Source organism: Engystomops pustulosus, chromosome 1 (genome assembly GCF_040894005.1).
Source record: "Engystomops pustulosus chromosome 1, aEngPut4.maternal, whole genome shotgun sequence".
In the NCBI taxonomy this organism is placed as follows: domain Eukaryota; kingdom Metazoa; phylum Chordata; class Amphibia; order Anura; family Leptodactylidae; genus Engystomops; species Engystomops pustulosus.
The window spans coordinates 173,938,329-173,953,657 of record NC_092411.1 but is presented as its reverse complement, the minus strand read 5'-3'; the positions used below and the strand labels follow the sequence as shown (position 1 = coordinate 173,953,657).

At 43.8% G+C, this 15,329-nt stretch overlaps 1 protein-coding gene across 6 annotated transcripts in view; it reads left to right on the top strand.

The window, feature by feature from the left end:
* The window catches only part of ARHGEF18 (Rho/Rac guanine nucleotide exchange factor 18), a 373,611-nt gene that overhangs the window by 198,599 nt on the left and 159,683 nt on the right, over window positions 1–15,329 (top strand). For all 6 annotated transcript variants that reach the window (XM_072113897.1, XM_072113898.1, XM_072113894.1 and 3 more), the window contains one exon: window positions 8,007–8,064. In XM_072113897.1, the coding sequence (XP_071969998.1) occupies window positions 8,007–8,064 (58 nt within the window). The remainder of the gene's footprint in view (window positions 1–8,006; window positions 8,065–15,329) is intronic.

Genomic DNA, 15,329 nt, shown 5'->3' with positions numbered 1-15,329 from the left:
CCGGCATCGATTGCCTGACAGCTAATGTGTCTGAATATGTTGACAACATGCTGCAATCAGCCACCCAGCAACTCCCAGCTTACCTAAAAGACACCAAGCACATGTTACAGATATTAGAGAAAACCAATTGGAAAGACGGTTATATAATCGGGACCTTAGATGTCACTTCATTATACACGGTCATTGAAAACCGAAAAGGTAGAGAAGCGGCAACATATTTTTTAAACAAAGAACAAAGAATACCAATGGAACAAATTGATTTTATAGGAGAATGTATTTCTTTTATTTTATCTCATAATTATTTTTTATATGACGACAAATTTTATTTACAAACATGGGGCACAGCCATGGGGACCAAGTTCGCTCCGTGCTATGCCAATCTATATGTTGGCCGATGGGAAGAAACCGCCATCTATACCAATCCGATAGCACGGACGAACTTGGCCCTATGGCATCGTTTTATAGACGATATTGTTTTTATATGGAAAGGCGGTGAACAATCTCTATTAAAATTTTTTAATGAAATCAATAAAAATGAGTTTTATCTACAATTCACCCCGAGCTACAGCAAAGAGTCAGTGAACTTTCTGGACCTCACAATATTCATCAAAGAAGGAAAAATCCTTACAAAATCCTATAGAAAACCAACTGACAGCAACAGCTACATACCACTCGATAGCTGCCACTACCCTGTTTGGTTACAAAACATTCCCCAAGGCCAATTCACAAGAATACGCCGGAACTGTGCAGATATCGAGGATTACTGGGAGGAGGCTGATATTTTATCAAAAAAATTTGAGGAAAAAGGATACAATGAGAAAGAATTGGAAAAAACAAAACACAAAATAGCAAATCTCACAAGAGAACACCTATTAAAAGAGAAATCACCAAAAACACAAACAAAACCCCTAGAAATCAAGGTCCCCTTTCTAATTAACCACACGGTACACGGTGGTTTATTTAAAAAGATTATTAAAAGACACTGGGACATCCTCAAGGAGGATAAAGTTATAGGCGAGGTAATACCTGAAAACCCCTCTTTTACATTTAAAAAAGCCAAAAATTTAGGAAATCTGATAGCCCCCACCATCAAAAATAAAAAGGTACTAAAAAACACAAATAAAACCATCTTTGAGACACAAATGCCAAATGGATTTTTTCCGTGTAAAAGATGCTCCATGTGTAAAACCTTGAAACTAAAAAATCCAGTCCATGAAGTAGAAGCATGTGGGGCCCATGATTCTTTTTCAATTAAAAATAGAATAAACTGCCATACCAAAGGGGTGATATATGGATTGAAATGTAGCTGTGAAAAATTGTATGTAGGTAGAACAATACGCCCCCTCTATAAGAGAATAAATGAACATATACGAAATATAAGGAAAAAGAACAAAGGACACCCGTTGTCCCGACACTTCATGGATAAACATTCAGGACAATTATCCGGAATCTCCATTTTTGGTATCGAAATCATCACCCCCGATCAAAGAGGGGGAAATTTCATTAACAAAATGTCGAGAGCCGAAAGCAGATGGATTTTCAATCTCAATACTCTTGCTCCGGGAGGACTAAATAGTGAAATAGAGATATTTGCTTTTTAGAGACTTACCACTGATAGATGCACTTAGCAGCAGCTGTGAGAAGTTCAAGGGTGAGGCAAGTAGCTATATAAGGATACTTCCAAACGAGTTTAACGATCCCTGACGAAGGAGACCGTCCCTGTCTCCGAAACGCGTAGGAAATTTGTTCCTCGTTTGTTCCCGTAGCTCCAGTGGTGACGTCACCGAAGCAGACACCGGAGAACTTCAAACAGCGTCCACGCACATCCGAACGCGGTCACCGGCCGGGGCTGCGACGGATCCGTGGCAGAACAAAAGAAAGAGTGCATCTGTTCCTTATCCTCCACCCCAGGAGGGGAAACGCGAGCACAACACAGCAATAAAAGGTAAAATTATTGTAAAAGCATTGTATCATATTGGAGGAGCGCGATATACATAACCCATATTTACTTATACTTTTATTAATACCACGATAGGAGGTATTCAGTATATTGCAGCACCAACCAGACTCAGCTGCGCCAGTAAACACTTGTCCCATTAAAATATTATATGTACTCCAAAATGGTGTTATATAAAAATATAACTCTTCACGCATAAAAAAAAACTTTATGGCTATATCGATGTCAGAAAAAAACACTAAAACAAAAGGAATGTTGCAGGTGGTTTTAAAAGAAAACAAATTTATTATGTCCAGAAAACAGAACAGACATCTGGGAACGGAATACAAAAAACAACATTATGAGACAGACTGGCAGGGTGCAGAGTACCAAGGGAGGCTGGAAGTATACAAAGTCCCAAAGATAGCAGGATTCCAGCACTGGCAGGATAGCAGGGTTCCGCAGAGTCAGGTTCACAGGCAATTTACTCAGCCATGAGACACCTGTGCAACAGCCTTATATCCAGCCTTAGGACAACCCTCAACCCTGAAACAACCCTGAGCCTAATCACATCCCACACACCTTTCAAGGAATACAGAAAGACTGCTGGGTGAAGTAGGCAAACCTGCCACCAGGGCCAAAACAGAGGATCATGACAGTACCCCCCTAAAAGGAGGGGCCACCAGACCCTCATTCTTTCCACTAAAATAGTTGTGGAAGATTTAAGGGTTTTTAAAAATAAACAAATTTATTATTGTCCAGATAACAGAACAGGCATTTGGGAACGGAATACAAAAACAATATTACGATGCAGACTGGCAAGTTACAGAGTCCCAAGGATAGCAGGGTTATGGCACTGGCAATATAATAGGCTACCGGCACTGGCAGGATAGCAGGGTTCCGGTACTGGCAGGATAGCAGGGTTCCGGCACTGGCAGGATACCTAGGTTCTGGAAAGTCAAGTTCATAGCCAGTATAAGCCACCCTGAGACACCTGCGCAACAGCCTTAAATCCAGCATTAGGACAACAGCCACCTCAGCTGGCTGAAGTGCGCAAGCCTGGCAACAGGGTCAAAACAGAGGATAATGACATATGGCTTCTGATATACAGATACAGATTATATACTTTTTTCAGTAGTACTTTACTTAGATTTAGGTTTGCCCTACACTAGCCTCTGAGGTATATCTAATGTGTAAAGTAAAGTCAGTGTAGTGTATGGAATTTAGGACAATCCCATACAAACATGACAGATAAAATCTGCAGCAGAAAACTGCACAAATGACAGATCTTCCCCTTTTAATCTTTCATGTATACAATGCCTCCTAATTCACACATATACAATGTCACTCCTTATTAATGTATACATAGCAAGCACCTCCTAATGCTTGGAATTAATTTGCATACATAAAGTCACCACTTACCTCACCAGCACTCCCATGGTGCCCTCTTTCTGCTGACTTCTGCTGTGGATGCAGTCCATCATAATTACATCATAACAGAGGGAGGGAGCTAGGCAGGGGCTCAATGAAGTAGGTTGCCCATACCTCCCAACCGTCCCGTTTTGGGCGGGACAGTCCCGTTTTTTAACCCTTGTCCCGCCTGCACGGACCGTTAAGTGAAAGTCCCGTTTTTTTTGCGTTTTCACGGATTTTTCCGTTTTGTCCCGCCCCCGAGTCCCGCCCCCCAGAGTCCCGCCCCCGAGTCCCGCCCCCGTCCTGCTCAGGATACAGAGAAGCCAGGGGGCGGGGTGCAGCGTCCTCCTCCTCTCCAGCTCCCGGGCTGTCTGCTGCAGAGCCGGCACCTCCCCCATCCCCTCCCCTGGGAGGCAGAGCCCTCCCTGTCCTCAGGCTGCCACTTGCAGGCACATGGATGGATGGATGGATGGATGGATGGAGCAGTGCAGAGTGTCATATTCTCTGCACTGCCCCTGCACAGCAGCCCCAGGGGATCATCCTCCGTGCAGGCAGGAGCTCTCCAGCACTGCTACATCTATGGCTCCCTGCCCCCACCTCCTCCTGCTCCTCACTGAAGTTCGTCTGATGAAGCAGAGCCGAGTGTGTGCAGCTGCTGCAGTGTGATAACAGGTACTCTACAGGGACTGCAGGCAGCAGCTAAAGGGTTAAACACTTTCCTCCATAGACCCCCTGCCCCCATCACTAATCCCCCCAGTGCCCTTCTATTCTGCTTTTATTGTACCATATACTTAATCCCTTAACCCCTTAAGGACGCAGGGTTTTTCCTCTCATTTCTCGCTCTCCAACTTCAAAAATCCATAACTTTTTCATGTTTCCGTGTACAGACCTGTGTGAGGGCTTATTTTGTGCGTAACAAATTTTACTTTCCCGTAATGTTATTTATTTTAACATGCCGTGTACTGCGAAGCTGCAAAAAATTCCAAATGTGGAAAATTTTTTTAAAAAAACCGCACGTGTCACGTTCTTGTGGGCTCAGTTTTTTCGACTTTGACTGTGCACTCAAAATAACACCTCAGCTTTATTCTTTGGTTCGGTGCGATCGCGGTGATACCGGATTTATAGGTTTTATTGTGTTTTAATACATTTTCAAAAATTAAACGAATGTGTGCAAAAAAAAAAAAAAAATTTTGCCATCTTCTGACGCTAATAACTTTTTCATATTTCGGTGCACGGAGCTGGGGGTGGGGTCATTTTTGGCGAAATGAGCCGACGTTTTCATTGCTACCATTTTGAGGTCTGTGCGACATTTTGATCATTTTTAATTTCATTTTTTATGTGATGTAAAAAGGTGTAAAAGTCGCATTTCGGACATTTGGGCGCCATTTGCCGCCTCGGAGGTCACCGCCGCCCGTAACCGTTTTTATATTTTGATAGATCGGGCATTTTGGGACGCGGCGATACCTAATATGTTTGTGATTTTTACTGTTTGTTATGTTTTATATCAGTTCTAGGGAAAGGGGGGTGATTAGAATTGTTAATATTTTATAAATTTTTTTTATTTTTAAAACCTGTTTTTTCTTTTTTTTCCACTATTTCTTAGACCATCTACGGTACATTAACCCTAGATGGTCAGATCGCTCCTACCATATACTGCAATACTTCTGGCTCATTGTAACGAATCTGCAGAAGCCATGTAGCCTCGTGTCAAAAGAAGACCCGAGGCTACCACGGCAAACGATCGCCGCCCCCGATGACGTTCGGGGGCACAGCGATCGTAAAAAAGACTTTGCCGGCGACAATGACCGACTGCGGTTATTAGCGGTGGGGGTTTTCTGCAACATGCAAAACCCCCCACCTTGTATGAAGAGGACTCAGCCCGTGAGCCCTCTTCATACACTCCTTATACTCTCTGCGCCGTAGAGCTACGGCGCAGAGCGTTAAGGGGTTAAAGGGGTTTTCCCACAAATACAAGTTAGGCTCTATCCATAGGACAGGGCTTAACCTGCTGATGTGTGGGGGTTTCAGTGATGTGACCCCCATAGATCATGAAAACGAGGGGTGTGTTGGGGTCCACATAAGGTCCATGTCATCGCTCTATGACGGTAATGGAGCAGAATGGTCATACACGGCCGTCTGCTCCATTACTCTGACGGAACGATTTTTGCGTTTCCATATTTCACTCCCCACTTTCAAAAATCAATAACTTTTTTATTTCTCCATGTACAGAGCTGTGTGCGGCCTGTTTCTGCGTAACAAATTATATTTCCTAGTGACAGTATTAAATATTCCAGGCCCTGTACTGGGAAGCGGGAAGGAAAATATCAAATGTGTTTTTTATGGCTTTCACTGCGCGCTCAATAGGACTCCTCCCCTTTACTGCGCTCCATAGGACCCCTCCCCTTTACTGCGCTCCATAGGACCCCTCCCCTTTACTGCGCTCCATAGGACCCCTCCCCTTTACTGCGCTCCATAGGACCCCTCCCCTTTACTGCGCTCCATAGGACCCCTCCCCTTTACTGCGACAACGAGCATGTCTCCCCCCCCTAGACAACAAGCATGTCCCCCCCCTAGACAACGAGCATGTCTCCCCCTGACCCCTAGACAACGAGCATGTCCCCCCCAAGACAACGAGCATGTCCCCCCCCAAGACAACGAGCATGCCCCCCCCTAGACAACGAGCATGTCCCCCCCCTAGACAACGAGCATTCCCCCCCCCCTAGACAACGAGCATGTCCCCCCCCCAGACAACGAGCATTTCCCCCCCCCTAGACAACGAGCATGTCTACCCCTGACCCCTAGACAACGAGCATGTCCTCCCCTGTGGCTGCGTGCCCTTTTTTGTGTGTTTGTGTTATTTTTGTCTTCCAGGACCGTGCCTGCTGTGGACTGCTTCGGATTCGAAGGATTACGTCTATGACCGACATTTCTAACAAATAAAATGGTCAACGAGGGAGTGTCTGCGTCTGGTGGCGGTGGGTACCGGGGTAATGGTATGGGCGTTAGTGTGAATTTGCCAAAAAAATTAAGGCAAACACTAAGGCCAGCCCTTAGTAATGAGCACCGTCACCTAGCCGGCACCACTACTACGGCAAACTATGAAGAGTGTCGCAAAAAAATAAATAATCACACCGTTTTCAGAAAATTTTATTGAACAAAAAACGCAGACACACCCTCGTTGACCATTTTATTTGTTAGAACTGTCGGTCATCGATGTAATCCTTCGAATCCGAAGCAGTCCACAGCAGGCACGGTCCTGGAAGACAAAAATAACACAAACACACAAAAAAGGGCACGCAGCCACAGGGGGGGACAGGCTCGTTGTCTAGGTGGGGGACATGCTCGTTGTCTAGGGGGGGGACATGCTCGTTGTCTAGGGGGGGACATGCTCGTTGTCTAGGTGGGGTACATGCTCGTTGTCTAGGGGGGGTACATGCTCGTTGTCTAGGGGGGGGTACATGCTCGTTGTCTAGGGGGGGGCATGCTCGTTGTCTAGGCGGGGACATGCTTGTTGTCTAGGGGGGGCATGCTTGTTGTCTAGGGGGGGCATGCTCGTTGTCTGGGGGGCGACATGCACGTTGTCTAGGGGGGGGCATGCTCGTTGTCTGGGGGCGGACATGCCCGTTGTCTGGGGGGGACATGCTCGTTGTCTAGGGGGGACATGCTCGTTGTCTGGGGGCGGACATACCCGTTGTCTGGGGGGGACATGCTCGTTGTCTAGGGGGGGACATGCTCGTTGTCTAGGGGAGGACATGCTCGTTGTCTGGGGGGGGCATGCTCGTTGTCTAGGGGAGGACATGCTCGTTGTCTAGGAGGGCATGCTCGTTGTCTGGGGGGGGACATGCTCGTTGTCTGGGGGGGGCATGCTCGTTGTCTGGGGGGGGCATGCTCGGCTCGTTGTCTAGGAGGGCATGCTCGTTGTCTGGGGGGGGGACATGCTCGTTGTCTGGGGGGGGCATGCTCGTTGTCTAGGAGGGCATGCTCGTTGTCTGGGGGGGGGACATGCTCGTTGTCTAGGGGGAGTGGAATATGCCCCCCAATTATATACATAAATATACATTGGTGCCAGTGGATGCGTTGAAGGTATGAGCAGTGGCGTGGCCAGGGGGTGTGGTTAGGGGGCGTGGCTAGGGTGTGGCTTCTGTGGGTAAAAAAATTGTCCCTCTTTCTCCTCCACAAAAGTTGGGAGGTATGGGTTGCCTATATAGCAGGAAGTGACTAAAAGGGAAAACAGATGAATTATGCAGCAGGATATGCAGCCTGGGTTAACTGTTAAATACATAGTTTCTGTGGGGTAGAAGTGACATAATAACATGGTATAAACACATTGTCCCATAGTGTTGATGCAGATTTAGAGAACGGGTGCAATTTTATTCTTCTCTCACAATAAAGCAAGCAGGAAATGGTGCAGAAATAGTGTGCTGTGAATGCAGTACTTGGTTACCACAAATAATCAAGTAATTTAATGTATTGTATTACTATGCACCATAATGAACAACAAATGTACAATGGAGTAACACATAAAAATGTAAATAATGCAGCAATCATAAAAACATATACCTGGGTTTTTACTGCTATGTTAAATAATTAACTGCAAAATATATAAAATTTCAATAACATGCAAAGAAAGATCTAATTCTGTATATTTCTTGTCTAGTAATTCAACCGCCTCCAATGGAAGTCATTGAAAAGGACCATGTGGAACCAACTCATGTGTATGTAATAATTTGACCCTATTTTGTGTTGTAATAATTAACTTCTGTAACTCTAGTACCAAGTAACGTACCATGGCCAGTAATACTTTGACTCCAGCCCCTCAGAGGTGTTTTTACAAGATGTAAAGTATAATATATATGTGTAAAACTAGGGGTAGTAAAAAAAAATGGCTGCATTTTAGCTGGCCTTTCAGGAGAAGTTGGCTTCTGCTCTAAAAAAATTAACTGACAGTGGAGCAGGTATCATGCATTTTATAACAGTTTTCTGGCATACAATGCTTCAAAAAGTAGCAAATCCCCACTTTAATTTTTTTTTTAAAATGGGCGTGACAGAATTCTTGCTGAGGGAAAACCTGTTGAACTTCACAGCCATGTTACCAAATGACCACATGATCAGCACAAGAAGTATTAACACTTCCTTCTCTTTTAAACTCCTCTTTTAACTCTGTACCACAACAGAGAGCATTCTGTCCCATTAACTATCTTCCCTGCTTTCTGGTAAAAATACAGGAAAAAGCATCTAAAATGAAGCTTTCATTAGTGTTTGTTGTAATATCATTTGAATCTACTGAGCAGGAAGGACTGGAAGTCATTGAGGTACAGCAAATAGCTTTGGAGGACTAAGTGAATTCAAGGAAGAGGTCATCACTTTTGCAACGTCTCCTGTATCTATCACACAGCCATACTAGAGTATTCAGAATCCCAAAGAAATGTACATGCAATGGTCATAACTCGGTATTTAACCCCTTAAGGACCCAGCCATTTTGTAGCCTAAGGCTCAGCCCCATTTTTTGGATTCTGACCTGCGGCACTTTATATGGTTATAACTTTTGAACTTTGTTACTTATCAAAGTGATTCTGAGATTGTTTTTCCCCACATGTACTTCATTTAGTGGTAAATTTTGGCTGCTAAGTTTTGCATTTATTTACAAAAAAAAAAAAAAGATGATTACCGCTGACATCCCGCAACCCCCGATGCCGGCTCGGCACCGGTGCAGAGAAGAGCTGACATCGTCTCTGCACAGTAGCCTTACGGCGCTGAGCGCTAATTGTAGGACCCAACGTCGTAGAGCTGCGGAGCGCTTAAGGGTTAAAGGGTACCTGTCAGCAGAAATTGACCCAATAAAAAACCAAGAGGATGTTTTGAAGCAGATTAACACCTTTCAGGTCATATTTCTATTATGGCCCAGAGTTATAGCATCATCTGGAAAATCAACTTTGAAGTCAGATGTAAAATTGATTGTGTAAAGGCATGTATGTGGAAAGCTCATCACTCAAGTCATGCTCACCTCAGGATGCAACCTCTGTTGTGATTGGCATAACTTACCAGACATCAGAAAAGCAAGTTAGCGGTGTCCCTGTATGCTATACAGTAAACGGTGTATTCTTAGGCAGTATGATTTCTGAGGTAAACTCTCCACCTCCTGACAGGTTTCCTTTCATGAGACTTCTATATGATCATTGTAGCTCCAGTGTAATAATAAACTTTTGCCTAAAGTATGGCTTTAAGATGCCACCTCTGAAAGGAATATTTGCTATTTTGATATTTATCCTCTTATGATATAATGCAATCTACTTAAAAAGACATAAAAAACATCCAGTACATTCATCTTAGATATTGAGTGTAGCCTTATTGAGCTACACATCTCACTCCAACTACTCATACTCATTAAACTCAATTTGCTGTAATGAGAGCTGAGGGAACAAATGATCTTCTATATCTCATTAATAAAAACCTTGTACTAAAACCACTCTGCTGGGACTGAATTACCTCATGTAGTGGGTGATCTTCATTACCAATAATTTAGTGCACTTTCTATAGGATTTTACACTGTAGTGTACTATCCCAGTCCTCTAACGCCATACCCACAATTTAGGCTGATTTTCTATTCAATCTTTTTCTATTCCTAACCGAGATACAGTTCCCCCATGAAGCTACAGCAAATAATACTGCACTTATAACCACTGTCTGATAAAAAAGAGCAAAGCATCACCTAACTCACATTAAAAGATTGCAATCTGCGTAAAAAGAATATTTTGCTATGTCCCTGCCTATATTGTTTTTCTACTTGCTGATGCCAATTTAATTTATCATCAATTATGATGCCTAAATATTTGTAGCAGTGCACTCTTTCCAGCTCTGCAATACAAATATGTAACGGTTCACTAGAACCTGTAACTTTCCGCAAAAAATGTATTTCTAGATCCTTACTAACATTCTGTTGCAGGCCATTATGGGCACACCAGATTGTAAATTCCCCCACCGCTTTCATCTATGTTTGGTAGATGAAACAACTCCCAAACATGTGTAAAACAATTTTCCCTCACATGTGCATATAAAATGTTGTATGGGTACACAGAAGGTCTCAGAAAAGAAAGAGGGACGTTGGCCTTTTAGAAGCCAAATTTGACAGAAATCCTTTGCATGTGTCAGGATGCATTTGGAGAGCCCTAGTGGTACCAAGAGAGGGGAACCCCAAGTGTCATTTTGTAAAGTACACTCTTTAGAGAATTTAGCAAGGTGTAATATGTGTATTTGCCTATAAAGGTGTTTGATTCAATTAAGCCCTAAAAGGAAAAAGTCAAACATTCTTCCTAAGGTGCCTTATGCCCCTATTTAAAAAATGCAATAACCCCCAAAAATGTGTAAATAAATTTCTCCCGAATGTAGAACTATGTGCAAGTACAAACAGAACAAGGAACCTCCCCTAGGAGCGCATCATGGCGATGCCATAATGGAGAGTAAACGTACTATTCTGATATCCCTTTTAGCATATGTAGCCCGTATTTTGGTGTAACTATGTGCAAGTGCATATAAAATGTTGTATGGGCAAACAGTAAAGGGAAAGAGGGATGTTTGCCTTTAAGAAGCCAAATTTGACAAATATTTTACACCCATTTGGAGAGCCCTAGTCATATAAAACAGAGAAGAACTCGAAAAGTGACCATAAGTTTTGAACGCACACCCCTTTGAGAATTTAGCAAGGTGTAATATGCTTGTATGCCCCTACAAGTGTATGATCCAATTAGGCCCAAAAAGACGCCAAATTTGACAGAAATCCTTTACAAGTATCAGGATGCATTTGGAGAGCCCTTGTGGTACCATAGAAAAGGAAAACCCCAGAGTGACCCTTATTTTTGAATGCACACCCCTTGGAAAATTTTGTAAGGCGTAATATGTGGTGTAGTATAATATAGGTGGTGAAATGAGCATTTTGAACATACAGGTGGTTTCCAAATATGATGTGCAAAAGATGCCCAAGATAGAAATTGCAATTATTTCTGGAAAGTTCGATGCCCATTATGTGACACCCCAGTTTGTGCCACTGTGAAATTTTAGGTCTCTGATTAGGATGTTATGTTTCCTAACGTGAGAAAGACCCAATATGTGTTCCTAAACGCTAGCCAGAAAATACAACACAACTCTCAAATGCTCAAGCACTTGAAATAAACAGTACATAAATAATAATAGATAAGTAAAAAACTTGGAGAATTACAAAGGATGTGCTAACAAACCTAGCGGCTTGTAGGAGAAATAGAAATCCTAGTTTAGTTCCCTAATATTCACCTTTTGAAAATGGAGGAATGATACTGTATGACCTACACATTGGAACAACACGTAACAGTTGTACAGCATCATCTGTACAATATACACTCTCAGCGTTTTTGTACGATATCTTCGGTCTCAGTGGGTTGGTGTATGGCTTCAACACCTGATCTGACAGATCAAACCCACCCATGTGGGATGCCTGGTTTGGGGGCAGCGGTGGTGGTACCTCGTACAGGGGTGAGGGTGCTGAAGTCCCCATGAGTTGTGGTCAGAACAAAGACATCAATTTTGTCCTTGTACTTGATCGACACCATGTTCTGATTGCTGAGTGCCTTGATGTTCCCCTTTCTAAGTGGTTTTTACGTACAGTGCCGCAGGCTACAGCACCTCTGGAACTGAGGGATTGGAATAGTGGAACGCTGGGATAAAAGTAATCCACATACAAGAGGTAACCCTTATCCAATAGTGGGTGTACAGATTAGTCAATCGCAGCTCTCTGTGAGATAGCAAGATGTCACCAGACATGGCCCCTTCCATTGAGGATTGTTGCTGTCCTAGACAGCAACAATTGTCGCTGTGTGTTGCTCCCATTTACCGCAGCGATGCCCATTGTGACGAATATTGCTGCTATTGGCAGGTCCAGATCGACCACCCAATAGCAGCAAACATGGACAGAAGGGGGAAGCGAAACGCCTCTGGACTGTGAGGCAAAATTGATGGCTGTTAGAAACAGCCGCCATCTTGCCCTGATCACTGTGTCTACTTACTACTTACTGACGGCTTCAGTAAAATTGCTGCTATTGGCTGGTCTACCAATAGCAGCAATCATGAACTGGGGTGGGGGGGGAGAAAACCACTCTAGTCCATGGGGCAGAATGGATGGCCATCAAGAACAGCTGTGTCTGAACCATGTTGGCATGACACTTCCTACCGCACAATTCTATTACAGCATAATAGGCTATACAATCTTTATTTTTTTGGCAATTTGGACAAATAGGGGCTTATTTTTCTTGTGAGAAGAAGAGATGCAGCGGTAGACGGTAGACCCTTGGGCTGCCAATGGAGGATTGGACCCCTCCGGTAAGTGTCGTGGGGGGGTTCCGATCCACATTTAAGGGGTTAACACCCGCAATCGGAGTAATATCGCGGGTATAACAGAAGGGTGTCAGCTGCGATATGCAACCGACACCTGTTCTATATGGTGCCAGCTCCGAATGTCACTAAGCACCTTGCCGCTTTTTCACGACATGTTGTACTTCACCATAGTCGTATATTTTGGTTGAAATGTTTTGCATTTATTTATGGAAAAATGAAAAATTTGGTGTAAAATAAGAAAAAATAGTGATTTTTTCATTTCAAAATGTTATGCTTATCAAACAGTTAACTCAAACTCCCAAATGTGTTGCTTATTAAGAGTCACCATATGTCTGCTTTGTGTTGATTGAATGTTTTTAATGTTATTTTATTAAGATGTTTGGAGGTTTATAAATCAATCAGCAATTTTCCAGATTTTCATGAAAATTTAAGATTAAATTATTATAGAGGCTTACTCCTATTTATACGGGTTTCTAAAAGTTCTATTTATTAGAAAATTGCCGCAGAGTACAACATTTATAAATTGCACCCCTCAGGCTATTCGAAACAGCCCTTGTTAACTGGAGGTTCTGCACAGAATATTTTGACAGTAAAATTTTTATTTCGCCCTAAAATGTAATGTTCATGGAGGATGAGATCTCACGGCACAGCCCCGAGAATGTTCACAAAGGTCTACAGGCAAATGATCACTGTGATATCCTTTTACAGTGTTCCTGTACTGTCAAAATTGCCTTCTAGCGCATTTCGGGTTGTCCATAATACAGGGATTTATATACAATGTTACACAGTAATTCATTAAATTGATAGTGGGCATAATATTCAAATCATACATATGCATTAGTACAGAAATTGTAATAATCATCAATAGATAACCAGTACAACATCACAGTGTGATGAAATGGTGCCATAATATGCTTGCCCCGCAGGATGGAGGACATGGTGGGTGGCCATGAATTCTGCGCACCAATGGTGGTTTATAATTATTATTATATATAAAGGAGTTGTTCAAAATATATGCACATGAAAGAGGCTTCCGGCATCGGTCTATTGCGCATGAATGCCACTCAGCAGGAGAAAGGCGATCGGCAGTCCGCATGCACCGATTATGTTAGGTGATGACCCAGGAGAAGTGGTGGCCATAGTAATACGAGAAACCTACGGGCTTATTGCAAAGGCGCATATAATATATATATATATATATATATATATATATATATATATATATATATATATATTTATTGTGGGAGATTTGGCCCAGTAGAGACCGTGGTAGCGGGGTGCTGTGATGCAGTTCAAGACAGTGACACCAAGGTTTAGTCCAAAACAGGTCTAGTCTGCGTTTATTTCAGCAGGAATCAAAATAAAACAGCCTTCACATTCATGGGCTCTGGAATCCCTGAGATACTACTTGATAGGGCGACAGTTTACACTAGTGACCGATCACTCTCCCCTCACCTGGATGAGTCAGGCCAAAGACTGTGACCTTGGCGTCAGGCCAACCACCTTGTGACCTTGGCGTTCCTCTCTTTGGCCTGACTCATCCAGGTGAGGGGAGAGTGATCGGTCACTAGTGTAAACTGTCGCCCTATCAAGTAGTATCTCAGGGATTCCAGAGCCCATTTTATCGCCAAGCACTCCCTCTCAACTATACTATAGTTCTTCTCAGGGGGTGTGAGCTTGCGGCTCAGGAATGTCACAGGATGTTCCTCACCCTCCACTACTTGGGACAGGACAGCCCCTAAGCCCACGTCAGAAGCGTCAGTCTGCACAATAAAGGTCTTGGTGAAGTTAGGGGTGATCAGTACCGGTCCCTCGGACAAAACCGTCTTAAGTCGCTAAAAAGCCCCCTCAGCCTCTTCACTCCACTTTACCATCACCGCCCTGCTACCCTTGGTCAGGTCAGTCAGGGGTGCCGCTATGGTAGCAAAATCGGGGATGAATCGGCGATAATAGCCCACTATGCCTAGGAAAGCCCTCACTTGCTTCTTGCTCATAGGTCGTGGCCACTGCTGGATCGCCTCCACTTTATTTACTTGGGGTTTGATGACACCTCGCCCAATACGGTACCCCAGGTAACGGGCCTCTTCCAGACCCAGTGCACATTTTTGGGGGTTCGCTGTCAACCCTGCTGCCCTCAGGGAGTCTACCACTGCTTGCACCTTGGCCAGGTGACTCTCCCAATCGTTACTATAAACTATGATGTCATCCAGGTAGGCCGAGGCATATCTCCGGTGAGGTTTTAGCACGAGATCCATTAACCTCTGGAATGTGGCGGGAGCCCCATGTAGCCCAAAGGGGAGTACCACGTACTGAAAAAGCCCATCAGGGGTAACAAAAGCGGTCTTCTCTTTGGCCCTGTCAGTAAGGGGTACCTGCCAATACCCTTTCGTCAGGTCAAGGGTGGAGAAGAACCTAGCCTGTCCAAGTCGTTCTATCAACTCGTCAACCCTGGGCATGGGATAAGAATCAAATCTGGACACCTCGTTCAACTTCCTAAAATCATTGCAGAACCGTAGGGAACCATCAGGTTTGGGAATCAACACAATAGGACTCGACCAGTCACTTTTAGACTCCTCGATAACCCCCAGGTCTAACATCTGCCTGACTTCTTCGGATATGG